This window comes from Tenrec ecaudatus, chromosome 8, assembly GCF_050624435.1.
Source record: "Tenrec ecaudatus isolate mTenEca1 chromosome 8, mTenEca1.hap1, whole genome shotgun sequence".
NCBI classification, from domain to species: domain Eukaryota; kingdom Metazoa; phylum Chordata; class Mammalia; order Afrosoricida; family Tenrecidae; genus Tenrec; species Tenrec ecaudatus.
This window is the reverse complement of record NC_134537.1, coordinates 31,350,859-31,371,884: the sequence shown is the minus strand read 5'-3', so window position 1 is coordinate 31,371,884 and position 21,026 is coordinate 31,350,859. Positions and strand designations below refer to the sequence as shown.

Sequence of the window (21,026 nt, the reverse complement as noted above, 5' to 3'; positions counted from 1 at the left end):
GAATCCAGATTCAGAAGGGAAAACGGACATGAACACACTCCACACACATGAATCACTTTTAATCTGCAAAATTATGAGTAGGGTGATCGGGTAATTTTAGAACACATTCCAGCTTTAAAAATCTTCTGTGCGGAGCGTGCGCCTTCTTACCCATGACATCACCTCTGCTTTGAGACATTCCCTTTCTCAGAGACCATAGGGAAGGCAAGTGACATAAACAAGAACGAATCACAGTAAGTGGGGGTGAGAAGAAAAGGACAAAGAGATTATCCCACTCAGAAAGAATTCCACGCATGGACAAGTAAATGTAATTAAAGTTTATTGGATTTCTAAATGTCATAAAGTAGTTGCAGTTCTTTTACAGAAAAAAAGGGAGTATGATTTTCATATTCATTGTTAGAAAGCATCATAAAACAATTGGTAGAAAAAACTTATAGAAGCTAAATAGAAACATGTTAAAATAGTTGGATAGTGCATAAATACAAAAGGGAAGACCCAAATCATGTGCTTATAACAGATTTCATTCTCACCTTTGCATAAGGAGCCAAGTGTGCCATTTCGGATATGCCTGTGCTACTCATGATGTAGTGGAGAAACGCAATCGAGTAACAACACAAGGCGAGAAACAGGTATTAGGAATACCAGGAATGTCAGTATAGCAAGAGCCCTTAATGGAGAAATGGTTAAGGACTTGGCTGCTAACCAAAAGGTCAGCAGTCCAAGCCTACTAGTCACCTCCGGGGGAGGGAGATGTGGCAACCTGCTTCCGTAAAGATTTACACCCCTGTAAACCTCATATGACAGTTCTAATCTGTCCCATAGAGTTGTTCTGAGTCAGAAGCAACTTGGCAGCATCGGCAGGTTGGGTTTGGTCTGGTCAGTATTACAGATGAGAAAAGACCTTCCTATAAGCGGTCTGGCTTTCTCTAGGTTGATCGAGCACAGTGGATTTACTGCTGTGCTTAGCTGCGGGGAAATAGTTCCTCAGTCGACATGCTGGAGAAAACCTGGCTCCTCCCCTTCTTGATTTACCTACTTCTAAGGGACATTCAACCTTCATACCAAATTTCTCAAGGTCACCATAATCAAATTGAAGCAAAACTACACTGTCTCTTTCCTAGTCCATTGAATCTCCAAGGGGGAAAGCACCTTATGCCACTGCAGAGGGATTTGAACTCCTGTCATGGCCGAGGTTTTGATTTTCTAGAAACTATAAGGAGTGTCCAAAGTGGGCGAGGTAAAGACAGAAATGGCAGCAATTAACAGGCAGAGTAGCGCTTTTGGTGAAGAAGGGTACATTCTCTAAGGAACCGTCTGGTCTCATACAATGATGGCAAGTGCATGTGGCCCCTGTGTTTGAGTGTATGAATCAGCGGTGTCTCACTTTGACCAGAGTTCATGCAGGGCAGCTCCTTTGGGGGAGAACACGGGGTGCTGGCTATCATGGTGCAGAAGCCCTGTTCCATAGCTTGTCCTCTTTTACTTTCAATTGGTGAAACTAAGTGGGGGCGGAGGCCCCCAGGGGCCCTCACAGGCATCCTTGGGGAAAGGCTAAGTGGAGGTATATCCCTTTCCCCAAACAGGACATATCCCAGAGACTTGAGAGTCAACTGACTTAGAAGGAAAGGGACTTGGCAAGGGTGATTTACCAGCAGCTTGAGTCAGACGACACAGACAGAGCTTTTATTTGAAAGCATATCCTACCTTCAACCCTTCTTGTATAGTCACGCACTGTCTACTTTGCCCAATTCACCCGGCCCTTCTCCTGTTACCCTCCACTCCCCACCCCATTACGGATCCATCTTTCTAAGCTATGCAGCTGCCCGGTGAGCAAGCAATACCTAGCTACTCTGTCAGCAACAGAAGTAAGAGAACAAAGCCATTAAATAACATAAGCTCCTATTTCCAGGAGTCAAAGGTGATCTGGCCCCCTGAGCACCAACCCGCAGAGCTAAGACTTTTCTTCAGTTGCCGCTGATGTTCCCTTGAGCGATACAAGAACTGTGCTGACAACCTGAGCCCCCCGATGCTTACTTTATAAAATGCACCTAGGACCCATATCCTAATGCGAACCTCGCTCCATGAATTCCTTTCCACATTTTTCCCCCTTGACTGAATGTTCCAACTCTGTGCAGCAGATATTCTCCTGAAGTGGAGCACAAGCAACCTCCGAAATATGCCACCATCCCGGAGGATATAAATATAAAGCGGCTGTATCAGCAAGGCATGCTCAGGAAATATGATTGCAGCCCGTTTCACCCGGGCCACTTGAGAGGGGCTATTGGAAAGGAGCGTCTATCTTCCATTTGGCAAGGCTTCCTTCCCTCCTCTGGGTGCCCAGCTTTGAAGGGCTGCACAGCAGGACTCCAGGCACGGTGTGTGTGTGTGTACACAGACATGTAGCACGAGCGTTTACATGGCTCAGAATAGGCACTTTTTGAAGTCAGTAAATCTAAAAGTAAAGTTAATACAGCCTATATTTAGTGTTCATCTTCTCACTTTGCCGCTGTGTATGCTGAACACAACATCACAGATTTGAGTCAGTCTCGCGAAGGGGCCGGAGTCGGCAAATGGCTCTATTCGGAGCTGGGGAAGTCTTGCCAACCGCACTGTAGCTGCTAAAAAAGGCAGACTTGGAGAAGGTGCGGCCGTCGTACTCAGAGGTGACGGCACAGAAGGAAGAGAAAAGCCGGCGACAAAGCCATGAACTAAAAGCTGGTGTGTGGGACTCAGTGAAGATTACTATCCTCAAGCTCTCATCTCCGTCTCACAGACTCGCCGCTCCCCAATTCCTGCCCTTCCCTGCCTCTGAGTCTCAGCATTGCACACATTTCCCGTGTTCAGCAGCCGAGAAAGGTTCCCAAAAGGAGAAGGTCACGGTAAAGGTGAAGGCGAAGAGGCCATGACTACGGGAGCCCACTGCATAGATAGAAAGGTCACTAGTACACCCAGCTGAACACGGCTTGTATCTAGGTTTACACCTTAGCTTCAGGCACAATCACAGGATCGCTTCGTTCGCAGTAAAGAATCGGCCATGAAGTGTCGTCATCCTTCATTCTGTCTGCTCCTCAATAGATAGTGTTGGAGAAAGAATGAGGGTCTGATTCAGATCTCTAGCAGGAAACGTCCTGACTAAGTTTCACAGGGAAGAATTCTTTGGTAATTTGCACTCCTCCCGATAGAAAACATGGGTAAATAAGAGGAGGAAAGTTTCTGTATATGAGTTTGGCTATTACTTTATGATAAAATATTGGGGGCAAGATCCTGGTTCCAGGGCCCTAAATCTCTCTCATCAAGGAGAACCCTCCGTTCTGACACCCCCACTGAGTTACAAAGCGGTACCGTCCAGGCCGGCTGCACTTGTCCCTCACTCGGGAGCATCTTCCCCGAGATGCTGAGGCACTTGACATTCAGTGAAAAACTAAGCAGAAGGTGCGAAGGTGAATTAACGTGCAAACACGGCCCAAATACCAACTCATCCGAGGACTTTGCTACCATGGACAGCGGAATGATGGAAACCCCCTTTCCTGCCAAATTTTACATTTGACAGGAGGACATTCATTGGCAGATGCATCATAGCCCAGCTAAGCTATTCTCCTGCTTCTGGTTTACAATTCCTGAGCTTCCTGAGCGATCATCACTGTCAGAGAGAGAGAGAGAGAGAGAGAGAGAGAGAGAGAGAGAGAGAGAGAGAGAGAGAGAGAGAGAGAGAATCTCTTCTCCCCACCCCCTTTTTTCTGCATTGTCTCCCAAGAGAGGAAGGCAAGAAGAATTGTTTCCGAGAGAAGCTAGCTCTCACCGTTTCCCCTTTGTTAAAGTGGTTCAGAAATGAAAGGCATAATTTGGTGAGGAAAGACTTAATGTTTACTCCTCCATGATGGAGGAAATGGAGCTGAGAAAGCAACTATTACTACCCTTGGGCCTCAGAACGAAGCAGGGCGGGCAGTGCAGTGTCCACAGAAAGCATCAACAATAATAGCCCAAGGATAGTCCCTTAACCTTTGCCTGACAGCCAGAAGGAGAAAGGGAACCAAGCAGGGGGAATAAAGACCTTCGTTTTCACCCCCACCTCAAATTGCTTTGGCATATTTTAAGAGATAAATGGAGCCATCCAAAATTTAAACAGCTTTTTCTTTTCCATTTTGGCAGTTACAAAAATGGGTCAGGTCTAGGAATTATTAATTTCCTGTCCTGAAAAACCTAAGTGTTTTAAAATAAGATTTTTTTTCCCTGACGAATGGCTTTCTTAGAAGAGGTTCATGTGCACACACGCGAGCACACGCACACACGCTCCATTGGGGTTTAAGAGCCACACGGATGTATTTTTCCGCTACTGTGTAAAATGGAAGAGGAGAAACTGTCATCACAGAGAGAGCAATCAGGGGTGGTGGTGGTTGGGGTTCCCTTTATGTTTTGAATGGGCCACTTGTTCTTGTTCCCCACCTCACGGTCCTTTTATTCCCATGAAGAAGATGTCACAAGTTCCCTCCAAGTCACCCTCTACTTAGGTGTCCTCACCCAGATAATCTCAGAAGTAATTATCAATCCATCCTTGGGGTAAGACGCTACACTATCTGTCCCATGAGACTCCCTTTCTACTTCATTGGCCATGACTCGCAGGCAAGTGACACAGCTTTCCAGGTCCTTGAGACCACGTGGCTGGCCTTGCTGCATCTCCTGCACTCACCAGGTGTGAAGGCCGGGCAATGGTGAGGGTCCATTCATTCTGAGCTTGGTTTTTGCCGAACCCAGGGAATCAATAGATGATGAGAGCCCTTGATGGATGAGACTCCATGGAGGTAAATGCCTTAAAAGCTCCGTGGAGATCACCTGAAAGCTTTCCTGACTCGCTGAAGGTGGAGAGGGGATATTTTTCAACTAGTTTGCAGAAGTTAACTTAAGAGTCCAAATCCGGAAGTAAAGAATGGAAGGAAACAAAAGCCCAAGATCACATCTCAAAAGGCCTAGCTCCGTGGGGGGTGAAGTTCAAGAGAAGGACGGTGCAGTTGAACTGCCATGGGGTCAGTCTCTGGAATCAATATGGAGACATCCAGGTGTCCTGGAAACAACTTAGTACCAATTTGGGGGGTGGGGCAAGTAGGATACATAAATCACCAACAGCCTGGCAAGCCCAGCCCATAAAGTGGAAAAGGCCAAATCAGTCCAATACCTGTTGTCCACAGATATGTCAAGGTCATGGGGTGGTTGGTTCAGAAACGCCTGATGCAGCAGCATGCACCGAGCAAGCTCCCCATGAAGGTGGCCCGAGGGCACCGATGGGCACTGTGTACCTACAGCAGTTTCTGCAGGGGGTGGGGGAGGTGTCTTGAATCATAGCCTGCTTATCCCAAGGATCACACCACCTCTGTCCTCCACTGACTTCCACGTGAAATGGTCTCCGTTGATACCCTGAACCTCACAGTTCCAGAGTTTTTCAGTGAATGGAATGTAAAGCAACTCTCTCTGGGGAAATGTGATGCATGAGCTTTGGTACCACGGTTGTTTGTTCTCATCGGTTGTCTTTACCCAACCACGTCATCACAGGGCTGATCAGACAGAGTACTTAGTGATTCAGTCCCCCACCCAAACAGCCCAGCACACACATGGGCTCTAAATGATCTCAAACCCCACAGTATGCATGGATTTGCCAGCTGAGAGCCAAATGGCTCATGCAAAATTTCCTGGAAGACTTCTAACAGGAGGCAAGGAAAATATTTTGAGGCAGTTTGAGCCCTGAGCATGGCTATAGGTAAGAGGTAAGCCTGCAAGTGCTAGGCATGTCCCCAGCCCAGTCACTTTCCCAGCTCTATCACTGCTGGCAGGCCATTTAGTGATTCTAGCCTCGCCGCTCTCTTCTAGGATAGGGCTATTAATAACTTTCCTCCCAGGGATGCTTTCTGTGTGAAAGAAGTTTGTAAGCTCTCTCAGGAATGTTTATTTTAGAGCTCAGAGAACCGCCCCCAGGTCCTGCCCAAGAGACAGATGACAGGTGGTACCTCCAGGACTCTCTCGCATTCAAAGCTGGGCTGAAGATGCCACAAGCCTCCTTTTCCCAGAGACTAAAGAATACCACTTAAAGTAATAATCGAGGGCAAAAATGAAAGTGTTTCTATGTTTCCACATAACACCAGGACACACTGTCATCCCTTCCTCCACAAATAAGGACCTTTTCCACAGAACAGCTGACCAGGTCTTGACACAAATTCCACAGTCTGTTGCTTCAGAAGGTTTCCTTTTCTGAACTAGAGGTTCGCCCATTGGCGTCTCCCAGCCACTTTAGCCCATTGTCCAGGTCCTGGGAGAACTTCCTTTATGGCGGAGTCCGAGACTAGGGGGAGACCTGAAGCTAAGTAACAACTCTCAGGACAGTTTGTCTCCTGAATTAGACAGTACAGAAGAAAGCGCTTAAACTCTAACATAACACCTGCAGGTTATTTTTTACAAGGTCTGCTTATAAGTCTTTTTAATATTTAAGTTAAAAAAATCAAGGTGGGCTTGTTTTCTTTAGTTCTTGGCCCCAAACAAGCAAATATATCTGGAAGAAAGATGGAGGGTGGAAGTGACATTGTATTACATACCATGTGCTAAAAAGTTAGTCTTGTGTGTCACCAAAGAGAACAGAAGTAAAGTCACAGGGAGATCAGCTCAGTTTCAAAGTTGTGTGTGTGTGTGTGTGGGGGGGGTTGTACAAAGTGTGATGGAAGCAGTTAGATGATCACTTAGCGAGATGCTGAATTGTCAGGGAAGTTTCCAGAATCCTTGAAGGGGTCAAGACTCAGCATTGCGTAGGAAGAACGCTGTGCTGGGGATGTTAGGAACACTGGGGGCATGCTAAGTAAGTGTTTGGCCGCTAACAAAAGGTAGGGTAGGTAGTTTGAAGCCACCTAGCAATTCTGGAAGAAATGGCCTGATCCGCTTCCCCCTGAAGATTATAGCCTAGGAACCCGACGGGTCAGGTGCTATCGAATAAGGTTGCTTACAGTCCAAATGAATAACAAATTCCTCCACCTTTGTGAGGAACCAAAGACGACACAGCAGCACATCTCACTTCTGGCACCGCACTCTACTCCTAGGGTTGGGAATTGAACTTCGACTCTTCATGCAGGGCCTGAGTGCATTGGCTTCTATTTGGGTGTCTTAAGTAAATATCTATTAGAGTTAGATGAATACAGTTTTCTCTGGACCCTAACTAGGTGGGTAACGGGCAAAAATTAAAAATTAGAAGGACAGATTAATGTAAGCGCTTAGATACTGAAAGAAATTATCCTCTTTCTCTAGGATATTTAAATCTTTGTTTGTAGAACTGCTTGTAGAATTTGTTAATGTGGTTAGAGCCCAAAGCCAATTAATATCAATCAGAAATAAAGAGCAAAGATTTTACTAATTCTTGTGTAGCTTCCAAGGGGAAATGCCAAGTAGTTTAGTAAAAATGCATCCTCCACACGCAACTTTGCATAAAATAAGTTCCCTCCATGTTGGGCAACTAAAATAGAACTTCTGGGCAGGTGCTGTGCTTTTGCACGGTCATTTCTGTATTGAAGGGGTAAGATGATGGGTTGTAGTTATTTTTCATTAAAGTTGGTAAGATGACCATGTTTTCAAGTCAAACAGAGACAATTAGTATAAATCACTTATAGTATCGCCATTCAGGCAGGTCATGAAAGAACAGTAACTGGTTGGATTTACATAACCCCTTGTTGTTCATAATGAATGAGTACAGTCGAAAGGGCTAAAGCTTTGAATGTGTAGAAAGGGAAACCGCAAACCTTCAGAGACTTTTCGGGCGCCATGCAGTTGGCCTCAGAGTATGCTGGAATATGCATCACCATCTGCCGATAAAAGAAGGAGCCGCGTGTCTCTCTCTCTCTCTCTCTTTCAGAGCTGTACTTTCTAAAACTTCCAGTGCAGTTATGACCATGGCATTGGGTTCACAGCAATGCCACTCAGGTCTCTTCTGAGAAGGGATAAAGATCTACAAAATCTAAAGTGATGTTTAAACAGCTCATAGATGTTGAAAATACAAATATCTTACTTGTTTAAACCCGCTATAATCCTGTCTCGTGAAACTTCTATGAACATTTTCAGCATTGCGCTACACAAGAAGACTCATGCTCTCGTTTGAATCCTAGACTGCCTCTTCCCTCAACCTTCCCGATGCCTTGAACTCCACTTTTCCTGGAGACAGGTAAAATAAAAAACTTGGGCTAACTATAAAACCAGTAAACACATGAAAATCCTAATTATATAAATAATGCTTAGCGTCCTTTGATTTGACCCCCAGTATGGAAAAGCAATTATCAACTCTATGAAAACGTAAAAGTGAGGGTAGAAACAAAACAATGGAAACATAATCCTAGAATCTTAAAGCCACTTCCAAACAAAGGGGACACAATGGGGACATTTTCCCCCCAGCATCTGCCAACATTTAAAAGACTCACAGACCCCAATTTTAACAACTGCAAAATGCTTAATTTAGACATTAGACTTTTTTTTTCATGTAGCTCCAGAGGCAAATGTTAGTTTACCATGAAGGAAAACTTTCATGGGTAAGAGCTAGCTCTGCAGTGGGGGCTACATTTCTGGGTGGCCAGATTTTAAATGCTGCAAGATGATGAATGGTCAGGAAAACTTACAGAAACCTGGACTTATTTTTCTCAAGTTGTTCTGTGTAAATATATTTCAGAACTAAAATCTCTGCCCTGAGAAAAACCCTGATACTGACCCATCCACCAGAAACAAAGTTGTGATTCAATGGTTAGGGTTTAATGTTACTGCCATAAGCAAAGGGCTGCTATGTGCTAACAGTCTGGAAGGGTGTTATCGTATTTTCATGCAAACAATGTGCATGCTAAGTGGTCGGTAATTACCTCATGTATTATTCCCCTATGCATGATATGCAAGCTACATGTAATGAGTATGTTATTTATATGGGAGCAAATTATGAGAAAGACATGGTCATTTTTCCTATCATGGAGGTAAAAAAAAGTGACCAAGTTTTAATAGATGTGCCACGTTAAAAATTGAATTGCTTTGTTAGTCAAAATGTTCTATATTTTGAAAAATTCTTAACATCTTCTTAGAAAGAGCATTTGGCATATAGCTGAAAAAATTACAGCAGTCATTAATGAATTGGCCAAGAATGGATATGACCTATGTCTCCAATGAAAATAGAGCTGAAAGACTCATCTTACCTCATGAAGAAACACAGCTGATAATATATGTCCTTCAAAACGAAGGCATCACAAACACCACACATGTTTGGGGAAGCCTTCTCCCCTCAGTGCGATCCTAGTTATGTCAGCATTGTGATGCACTGAGCTAGTTGCTCTAGGAGAAAATCAGGCATGGCGGCATCAAGGGGAAGATAACAGAGAGAAGCGAGGAGGAGGAGGACATGAAGAGAAGATGGAGAGAAAGGAGGGAGAGTTTTATCACCCTGGTGTCTTAAATTAAGTCATTTTTAAAGACGTGAAATCATCTAGTATCCAAAGAGCCTCATGCGTTTGAATGTACTGATCTGACAAGTAAAAGTTATCATTGAGAACCAAGATTCCCAACTCTTCTGTCCCCTGTTCACTCAATAAGCTAACCATCCCATCAAACAAACAAACACTAAGGCCATTAAAAAAATGGACATGTTGACCGAATGTTAGAGGCTCTGCTTTCATATCAGACTAAAATCAAAGAGGATAAAAATGCCAAATACTGATAACACCCACGACATCACTTTCCGGCACAAGACTGTTCTCCTAATTTAGGGACCCATGCATGAGGCGCTTCCAACAAACCGGAAGAGAAGGAGTAATGCTAGACTATGCTCCACAAAGACTCCAGACTTCTCACATTGGGCTGTTATTTACATTGTGGACTCTCCAGTGGAGGATTCAGAGTAGTGTTAAGTACTTTCATTAGAGATAAGGCATGCACTTATGCTGCTATCTGTGGTTCTCTCTCTGGAAACTGCATCAGCAGAGAGATGCCAGGCAAGGGACTTGAGGCACATTGTACCGAGGTATATCTTTTTCAGTCTACTGGGGCCCTACAGATGGCTAAAGCAGGGGTATGGAACATTCTGTCAGTTTTCATTCATAACACACATGTACTATAGTGCTGGGTAACAGATGGACAATCCCTTGTTGAAACTACAAATGTGAAATACTAAGGTAGAACTGCAATATTTCTAGAAACGTATATGGGGGGGGAAAGCCATTCCAAGCCAGGAGGAATGGTAAGAGGCTGTGAGGTTACACCAGTGTTTCCCTATCTCCCTAGCAGCTGCCGTAATTTCCCCAACACCCTTCAAAACTTGATAACGGAGGGATCAGGGGGCAACTGACACAGATTTGACAAGAGAAGCCCAAACCATATCAAATCGAAATAACACGGTTATTCCTGGCTGGTTCACATTAATAGGGTTTTTACTAACTAGGAAAACTGATGGAGGTGTTTGCAGGGTCTTGTCTGCGTTTCATTCCCTCTTTCCTGTAGCCCCAGGGATAATTCTCCCTCTTGCCTTCCCTGGATCCAAATGCAAAAGAATTAAATTTTACAGGCTTTAACCATCAGCATAAACATCTATGCTGAATTTTTGTCAGGAACAATTACAATGTTGATAACCCCACCACATTAATAAGCACATACCCAAATTAAATAAGTTTAATTGGAAAAGCTGCCTCTTCAGACACAAAAATGTGGAAATGACAAGGGCAGGAATCCACCACTTTGAGCTGCCCAGCGTCTCAAAACCCTCACGCCGTATGCTGGGACCTATGGCTAGTTTCAGAGGCAATTCTGTTGATCGATGTGTTGGAGGGAGTGCTGTCAATCACACTGAGTTGGGATGGTATGGACTGGGGATCCAGACAATTAGGAACTCAGTTAAAATTAACACCGTTTGCAAAGCTCACAATACCAGTGGGTTTGTGTTTTCATTCCCTTCCTGTTTCTCTCATGTTATACAGTTACAAATATTTATGTTCTTGACAATTCTTTTAAAAATATCTGGATAATTTGATATAGTTTTTCTTATAGACTATATAAGGATATTTTCTACTACTCTTAGATTTAAGTAATAACTACCAAGACAATTGATCAAAGGCAATAAATGATTATAATCATGAAGGTAATCTCTTTGTCTCTCTTATAGGCAAAATTCATGTAGCTAAAGCAGTAAAGAGTAACTTGGAATTGCTTAAATCAAGTGATTAATACAAAGGACACGAAACAAAACACATCGCACATTTCTTTAAAAATCCTGAAATACGAAAGTGTAGGATCCTTTCCTTATTAGACTTTGTGAAAGAAAAAATCTAAATCTAATTATTTCTGCATATGTATGTGTGCATATTCAGTATTATAAAAGTATAAGTCTATATTAAAAAGAGATTTATATTTAAAAACTCTTTGGTAAAGATCCTTTGAGGTTAAGTGATAAAAATGCAGTATAAAAACCACAAGCAAGCAGTGTTCTGTTGGCAATGAAACAGGATGGGTCTGTGACTTCATTTTCTTAGAACTCTTTTGCGGGGCATGTAAACATTCACTTACATAAGATTAAGCAGAACTGAGTGTTATTGCATTTTTATAGTAGACCTTTCTTAAGTTCTTATTTTGGCAAAATTGATAATAATATGATTGAAATTCGTTAGGTAAAATCTATCCCTCAATAACATGGGCTCTCTACTCTTGACCTACAATTCTCTACCCTCCACCCCGATTATTTCACAGAAAATTAGTTATGGAATCAACTCAAGCAGATTACACAATCACCCTAATTGTCTAATAGACCGCGATTCTTTGATGTCACCAGCTTGGTCTGGCTTTTAAGTTGGAAGATAGAAAACCGGAGATACGCCTGTCACTGCATCCTACAATGTACACAAGGTACCGACGATTTCCCATTAGGAAAACTACAAGACCCCAGCTGGGTGGTTTACAACAAAACTGCTTGGTGTTGAAAGCAATGAACCCCAAATTAATTAGAGCCACGGTGACTTGAGCTTGTTGTTGATCTTTTGCCTCATAGCAAGCTCACGTGACAGAGTAGAGATGGCCCAGAGGGTTTTCCAGGCTGTAATAATTACAGGAGAAGATCTCCTCCAGAGCCACTGTGGGGGTGGGGAGGAGGGTTAAGCCACACGCTTAACCATTGTACTACAGGGCTCCTTGAAGCCTCCATTCAAGGTTATTCTTACTCAACTAAAATAGATCTTTCTGGACTTCCTGAGGCATGGATAGGTTGTGATTCAAAACATGCACAGGTAAGTTTGCATTTGTCTTCTGAATGTTAACATTTTAAAAATGAGAGGGACGAGGAGAAAAAGAAAATCCTACTCTATGAGACCTAACTCTATCCCTGTCTACCCATGAACAAGTTAAATGTGGAATCAGGGAAGGGGTCACAGGGGATTGTCTTTCCTACTTGTCCTAGCTGAATTCTTAAACTGGGCGGAACACAGGTATACAGGGGTCATTATATTATTTATATCTTTTGTATATTAAAATATTTCATAATTTAAAAGTATATATTTGTGAAAGACTTGAAGGAAAGTGTGAAAAATCTCAGTCCCAAATACTTCATTATTCTACAAGACGGCAGCCTGCCATTACTAAGCTAGGTGTCTCTCCTTAAACGAAACATTTAGAACCGAATGAAGTGTGGTTCTGTCACTGGCAAGCAAGCACTGCGCTGGCCAAGAAGAGTTTGAATAAAAATTCTAGGCAGAGACCCTGCATATTTTTAGCTCTAAAAGGTAATTTTTCCCCCAGTGATTGTCTTTGAAAGTGTGGTGTAAATGTCACATTAGTGATATGAAAATGTCTCCTGCAATATGTAATTTGACTTGCAAAGGATTATGAGAATAATAAAACTGTGGTTTCACAATCTTCAAGCTTTCTTCTCTTTTTAAAATAACGGAAACAAGAAGGCTGCGTATTTGAAATATGCCCTTACTTGCAATTGTGAGACTGAATGTAGCTGGTCTTGGGAAGGGGATGGTGAACTGGACATGATTCTTTATGGCCATAGTTCTTTTTAGAAAACAGTTTCCATTCTAGTAATGAAACAAGGCAATATATACATATTGTTGCTCTCCCTCTTGTATTAACATGACCATATTTACGATGGAAAACAGCACCGCGTTGTATGGCCTATATTCTAGAGAAAACCAAGTTTATCAAAGTTATACCTGGTACTATGGAAAGGAATGCTCACGATGATTCTGTGGAGTAGTAAGTGGACATTTCAATTATATCCAGTATGATTTTTCTTGCAGTGGCATCCACAGTTTCTTTAGAAAAAAATGCCAAGCTTTGTTTCTCACCCACCTCTCCTGAGGTGTGGCCTGGTGCACTTTTTCAAAATGAGCCCTGAATTCTGGGTCATTCAGATTAGAATTTGGATGGGTGCAAATTAAAATGGGCTTACTTTAACCTACCTAATACACAGTTTACATGCTTGGTAACCCAACATATAAAATGTGGCCCCCTTCACCCTCACAATGGAAAGATCTGCAGGTCTTCTTTTCAATATGCAGACAAAGAGCATTGAACCTTTATGATGCCAAGCAACATGGACATGAGAGACTAGAGCCCTCAGGCCCAGGCACCTGCGGGTTTGGCAGACTCACCCATGAAAAACTGCGTGACAGCAAATACCACACTCAAAAAAGCCATTCAGCCAAATGAAAAGTGAGCCCAACACAGGGATTACAAGTTACAGGAAAGCAGAAGTGAGTGGGATGGCGCATCATCCGTGCAAAATCGTGGAAGGGCCTTGAGAACAAAGCCTATCGAGGCTCTACATGATTCAATGTGAAATGTGTATTTGGTAAGGGTGTTTAAAATATTTCATATTCTGTGTGTTCCTAAAGTAAGGCTAAATCGCAGGTGAAGAACAGAGACTGTCCCAAAGCAGGATTTCCTTATCGCTATTTCCCTGTAGCCGGTTTTCTTGTGTTTCATTCTTCTCCGTGTTCCCCAACCCCCAACCGGGTCGTCAGGATCTACAGGTCAGTGCTCGCCTTGGCGGTCAGCACCCTGATGCGGGCAGAGTTGCAGGTCTTGCAGAGGATGTGCCCATCCAGGGGGTAGCAGCCTTGGTTGTCTCCTTCGGACAGCAGGCCGCCACAATCCTAGGAAAAGCCAAGACAGATGGAAATGACGTCCATGCAGTAGAAAGTACGCAGCGCAGGCCAAATGGCTTGGCTTTCTATTCAAAACCCTCTATAAAGTGGCAACTTAGGACCTTTCCCGTTTCGCCAAGTGCTGACTCACCGTTGTAGTCCTTCCACCAGGAAATACCATCTTCCTTAAAATGAGGTAGAGATGGGGGCTATAAATGCACAGGATGGCCCTTCTTCTAAGGTGCCGTAAGGAGAAAGGCACAGCCAGGACTTGGGTTCCTGAGCAATCGTTTTGTCCCCGCCTAGCCTTCTCCAGCAAGACCATGAGGAAACAAAAGGAGCACAGATTCCTACCCCCCCAAGTTCATCTCAACCCTCAAGTTCAGCTTCAGTCTTTAGCAGTGTTTCAGGATCTCCCAAAGCGACTGCACTTGCACAAGACTGGCATTTCTTGGGCATTTCTAGACAAAAGCAGAGCTGTAAAGTGATTCCAACCAAGCAGAGGGCCCACTGACGAGTTGGCACACTTTCTACTTGTAAGAAAGTCAGGGAGCGGGCAGCTCACCGCAAGCTTCGTGGCTTAACCCCCTCGCCTCTCTGTGAGGAACGAGGAGGCTGACTGCTCTTTTCAAGAAGTATAGTTTTGGAAAGACTGCCGGGGGTCCCTCCCTGTGAGCTGGACTCGGCTCCACGGCAGTGGGACATATGCGCAGAGCAGACAACAGCGCTTCCATCGTCGGATTGAAAGAAGCCAGCGACGTGTCCAGTACAACGTCGGATTTTATCCATGCAGAGCGGGAGCAGCAGAGAGCTAAGCGAAGTTTGTGGCTCTCGACCAAAGGTGGGAAGTTCAACCCCCAGGGGTCTCTTGGGAAGAAAGCCTGAGGATCTATTCTGAAACCCCAGCCCTCGAAAAGTGTCTGTGATACATGGGGTTGTCACAAGGATGGGAAGGGGGTTTCCAGGAGTCAGAAATGGGACATTAATTCAGTGTTCTTCCCGTCCTACACTATTGATTCTCAAAAGTATTCTCAGCACGTCTAAGGTGATGTCATCTATGTGGTGATGTGAGGCACCATGGCGCTGGGTTCTGACTCATAGCAGTCTATGCAAAACAGAACCACGCCCGGCTCACCACTGCGGAGTGCACGTTAGTCCCTAGGGCTGCCATTCTATCTGGGAAGAGAAAGACATTTGGTGCAATGTCTTGAGTACACACACACACACACACACACACACACACGTGAAGTCAAAGACTCCAGACATGTATGTCAAGTATGTGAGGCATGCTGGGAAGCCTTTGCATTCAATCTCTGTCGTAGAGGCTGCATCTCTCTGTAAAGGGTTCTCTGCAGCATGGATCCATGAGCTCTGACACATGGAGGGTTCAGATCCGATAGAAAGGGATGCTGGGCTTTGCTGTTCCTCTAGAGCCTTGGTTATAAATGTTGTGTATATGGAGGTTGTTTTTTTTAATTTACTTTTTATAAAAAGATCATTTTATTGGGGGCTCTTACAACTCCCATTGTAATACATACATCAATTGTATCAGACATATTTTTACATATTTTATGTTACCATAGTTCTTTTCTAGACATTTACTTTCTATTGAGCCCAGGGTATCAGCGCCTCTCCTTCTCACCCCCACCCCTGTGGCCCTTTGATATATTGAAAAAGCAATGCTATACCACAGAGTCCATTCTGACCCACAGTGACCCTCTAGGACAAGGAGAAATGCCCCTGTGGGTTTCTGAGAGACTCTAACTCTGCAAGAGAGTAGAAAGTCGTATCTTTCTCTTATGAAGTGGCTGATGGTTTCAAACTGCGGACCTTGTACTTAGCAGCCCAATGCATAACCTGTTTCGACACCTGTTCTCCTCCTAGCTAGATTATATGGGCTACTCGCCCAAGGATGCAGTAGTAAGGACGTTTGTATTATACACCACAGTTGGAAATGGGAACTAAAATCTGTTAAAAACAAGACAACTGCTTCAAAAGAGAGGGTCTGAGCAACTTGCTGAACCAGGTTAGAAAACCTTTAAAACTCATTCTACTTTGCGAATGTGCTGCCCTTTTGATGTCTAAATGGTAGAGGAAAGCCTTGTTGTCCTGGATGGTTACATGTCTCTCAGGCTGCAGAGGACCTCCTCTGAGAAGTCAGCCTTGCCATTTGCAACTTAAGATCAGGTCTAGGCTATGCGTTCTCCTAGCACCTTGTGAAGAATTCTCCCTTAGCAATCATCTTACTCTTGTCTCAGGTGCTCAGTCAGGGATTACTAAATAGATCATGATCCATAACTTTGCACAAGGAGCTCAAACTCCTCACACATACAAGAATGCTTTTTATCGTGTCAGAGCCAAAGCTCAAGATTCAATAGTATACTAATAATACCATTTCTACTAATTTAACATTTTAAAATGTACAACACCCTTTAATATATAATTTTGTATTTCAGCTTTATGTTGGAGAGTTAAGAATTTGGATCCTTTGGGGGAGGTAAAGTGATGTAACCAATGGCATTTACAGGAAATGCCAGGGTTAGCTCTAAAACCCAAGTTATGAGGAGAAGAATGAAGGTTTTTCCCAGGTGAATCAATACATATATAACAAGTCAGCTCTAAACGGAACTTTCAGTGCTGCCATGCAGTGGCAGTTGATGGGGATTCTGACCACAGACCTCACACCGGTAGCAGTGCACATGGAAATCACGATCCAGAGCCACGATACGGACAGTCTCCTCTTGGCCAGGGGCCGGCATGATAGGTTCCTTGCACACAGAACATCGGGGGGCAAATTTCCTGCAAAGAGGGAGATAGTTCTGATTATATACCAGGCATAAACGCTGACAAAAGAGTGCGACACAGGGCAAAAGAAAAGGCTATAAATGAAGCAATAGGATATGTGATCGACTACCCACCAGGGTCCCTGAGCAAATCCCTTTGCCTTCCTGTCTCTATCTCTTCTTCTGTAAATAAGCTCTGAGACTGGTAAGAGTTGACATATTATAATTGGGAATATAAATGTGTGAATTACTCATGCATGAAGAGCCATAAAAACCAGTGCCAATGAGTTGATTCTGACTCATAGTGACCCTATACAATAGAGTAGCATTGCCTTTGTGGGTTTCTGAGATGGTAAATCTTTACATGAGTAGAAAACCTCATCTTTCTCCCATGGAGCAGCTGGTGGTTTTGAACTGATGATCTTGCAGTCAGAAGCCCAACCCTTAACCCACTAGAATACCAGGGCTCCTATGGATGAAGAGCATAGACCGTAAGTACTATTTACTATAAAGGCTTGATGGTCGTGGGTTTTATTTGTTTGGTTTATGTAATATGAACAACCCTTCTTCTATCAGTTTGTTGCACTGAGGTGGCTTGCATATTAATTATGTTGATAGCAGAAGTTCTGATTCTATTGATAATTAAAATACCAACAGAGTGACCTACACTAGCCATTTTTCACCGGGGCTTCCAGACTAAGATAGACTAAGAAAAAAGATTGGAGATCAAGTTCTGAAAAGTAGCCAATGAAAACTTGATGTACCACATATTATCTTATATAATACTACAAGAAAACGCCCTAGGTTGGAAGGCACTACATAATTGATGCAGCAAGAGACTCAATCATACCAACTATCATGAAGAGGGTGCGTTCTTGGGCAACAGTTTGTCCTGTTATACACAATGTCACCACGAGTTGATACAAACTCGACAATGAATAGCAACACAATGGCTGGTCTGGCATTCACCTTTGGAGAGGTTCAGAATACAAATCTTGGCCTTGGGCTAGGCTGGCCAGTGGGGCAAGCAAGGGTTCTGACTGGCCCCCTTCTTGTTTCGAACTTTTATGTGTGATCCCAGTGCTTATGCAAACATCCAGAAGTTGTTAGCTTTACCTAGCTCTCTCTGATGAGGTCTCTTCTTTTGGAAATAAGATGCCCTGCTGATGTGGTGGTTCAAGTGCTCAGCTGCTGACTAAAAGCTTGGCAGCTTGAACTTACTAGTTGCTTCATGCGAGAACGATGTGGCAGCTGCTTCCATAAAGATTTACAATTTTAGAAACCCTGTTGAGGGCAGTTCTACTCTAATAGGATTTCTATGAGTCAGAATTAACTTGATGGCAAGTAAAAAAATTTCCTTGGAAATATGTCTTGAATTCTGGAAACTGACACAAGACTTAAGGCCATCATTGTACTAAATAGCAGGTGAGTGAGCTAAATTCATATTATAAGAAACATACAATGGCAAATTGGTTTGGAATACATATACTATTGTTGATAAGGAATTTTAATATTACTTAATTCCTTGACATGACTGAGAGTCCATAACATGTTTTGTCAAATGAGATGAATAACCTATAAATCGAGCCTGTACATCATCTGTATTTTGGGGAAATTAGGGTGGTAATTATGAAATGTGATAGGATTTGGAATGGACAGATAAGAACTGAATGGACTAAAAAACAAACACAAAAACCCACACTGTGCAACTTGGGTTTTTTCATGGCAATGTTTTTAAGACTAACAACGTTAAAATTTATCTATTTGTGGTGAGACTTAAAAAGAAATAATGATAGTAATCTAATACTTTGTAGAGCACTTTATGGCTGTCAAAGCATTTTTACATATATTATACTCTATATGTACATATTAATTTTCCTGGCAGTACTCAAAATGGCTGTAATCTAAATAAATATGAATTAAGCAGCAGATCAATTGATTGCTATGAAAGAGCACTTAAAAGGATCATGGTACAACTTCAGCAGTAATCAGAGTTGTTATAATTGGTATTTTATGCAAGGAGTTTATATTCAGTGGTGCAAAAAAAAATTCTTGGACTACTTAATTATTTTTGAATCTGGGTCACCAGAAAGGTAAAAGCAGACTTTTGGGTACCAGCTACAATATTTTTCTTCCTCCCAGTTCATGGAGACAATAAGTTTATCGTGCTTGGTAAAGTGGAGGGGCAGCAACAAAGAGGAAGACCCATGATGAGATGGAGCGACTCCGTGGCTGCAATAATGGACTCAAACATGCCAACAATTGTGAGGAAGGTGCAGGACCTAGTGGTGTTCATCCTGCAGTCCAAAGGGTCACCATGAGTCAAAAATGCCCCGAGGACACCTAACAACAAGATCAACTTCTGGAGGACAGACATATTATCTTGCCTATCACTGTATAGCCACACCCAATTTCTCCACGTAGGATTTGCTCACTCTTCTAATATGAAATGTCTTTCTTTGTGAGTGCCTTTTAGTTGGGATTGTATGCATGCCTAAGGACCACAGACTTGGCTGTATCTCTGGGTCAAGAGTCTCCAGAAATAATCATTGCCATTGTTGAAGTCGCTACACATTTAGGCAAGTTCAACGAATTCAAGTATCTGCCATATTTCTCTATAAAAAAGAACTTTCCAAGGGAGACTCCGGATAGGGCAAGATATGACAAAATAACAATCTGTGGATTATCAAGGGCTCATGAGGGAGAGGGGAGCAGGGAGGGAGGGGGAAAAAAAGAGGACCTGATGCGGAGGGCTTAAGTTAAGAGCACTTTGAGAGTGATTAGGGCAAAGAATGTACAGATGTGCTTTATACAATTGATGTATGTATATGTGTGGATTGTGATAAGAGTTGTATGAGCCCCTAATAAAATGTAAAAAAAATAATAGAAAAAAATGATTAGGGCAAAGAATGTACAGATGTGCTTTATACAATTGAAGTATGTATATGTATGGATTGTGCTAAGAGTTGTATGAGCCCCTAATAAAATGTTTTTTTAAAAAACATTCTTGGACTTCTATGCATAGGTTCAAGGTCTTTTTCATTTAGAAAGGCATACACCACATTCTTGTTGAGCAAACGATTGCTTCTTATCCCTGACCTCAATTTTGTGATGGGGACGAACGCCCCGCATGGGGTAGTAATGCAAAGAGAACTTGAAATGATCTATTTCAAGGCATACGCAGTGAGTAAGTGATAAAAATTTTTATAAATTAGATGAAAATGATTTTGGAGACCAAAATAGTTACCCTTAATTGAGTATTTCTGAGGCTTTCTACTGCAGTAAAGAGTGACAGTTTGGCAAACCACAGGGCGGTTCTAGCCTGTTTTAGAGGGTTACTACAAGTTGAAACTGACTCCATGGCAGGGAGTTTGGTTTGTATTTATGTACCAAGCCCCTGTTCATCACTCTATACACTTGAATTTTTTTTTCTACAACCAGCATCTTGAGGCAGCATTACTTTTATCATTTATACTCTATAGTTAAGGGAGTGACCTAAAGCCCTGAGAGCAATAGTCTTCTTGTGTGCCCACACACTTCTGCCATCAAGGAATGGATGCTGGCTAAACAAGGAAGTTGTGAGACTTCTATGATAGGACAGCATATTATTGTTGATCTGTAGACATAGACAAAGAAAGATTAGATGTAAAGGCCCATCACACCGATAAACTCAGTGAAGCCAATCTAGTCTAGAGTCTTTACTATGCTGGAACTGAATCTACAAAAATAAACATGGATTACAACCAACAGACTAGTCTATGTAGGCTGGCGTTTGTATATGTGTGTTTGTGTGTGCATATAGGTATATATCTCCTGCCTTATAAAGCAAATCATAACATGGATAGATAGACCTAGAGAATATTATGCTGAATGAAGTTAGTCGAACTCAAAATGATAAATATGGTATGAGACCATTGCTATAAGGTAAAACACCAAGATAAAGTCTGGTATTGTCCTTGGGTCATGTAATCATTTAATCTGGTCTCTAAAGCAATATTGTGGTGTGTCTGTCTAATGCTTATGAACTATTAATTACCATATATACTCGTGTATAGGCTGAGTTTTTCAGAACAAAAAAATGTGCTGAAAAACTGGGGTTTAGCTTATACATGGGTCAGTG

At 42.7% G+C, this 21,026-nt stretch overlaps 1 protein-coding gene across 14 annotated transcripts in view; it reads right to left on the bottom strand.

Annotated features, from left to right (window-relative positions):
- Window positions 1-302: 302 nt before the first annotated feature.
- LPP (LIM domain containing preferred translocation partner in lipoma) overlaps window positions 303-21,026 on the bottom strand; it is a 792,938-nt gene continuing 772,214 nt past the window's right edge. For all 14 annotated transcript variants that reach the window (XM_075556195.1, XM_075556197.1, XM_075556200.1 and 11 more), the window contains 2 exons: window positions 16,802-16,922; window positions 303-14,132 (listed from right to left, as the gene is read on the bottom strand). In XM_075556195.1, coding sequence (XP_075412310.1) covers window positions 14,004-14,132; window positions 16,802-16,922 — 250 coding nt within the window. In that variant the 3' untranslated portion in view covers window positions 303-14,003. The remainder of the gene's footprint in view (window positions 14,133-16,801; window positions 16,923-21,026) is intronic.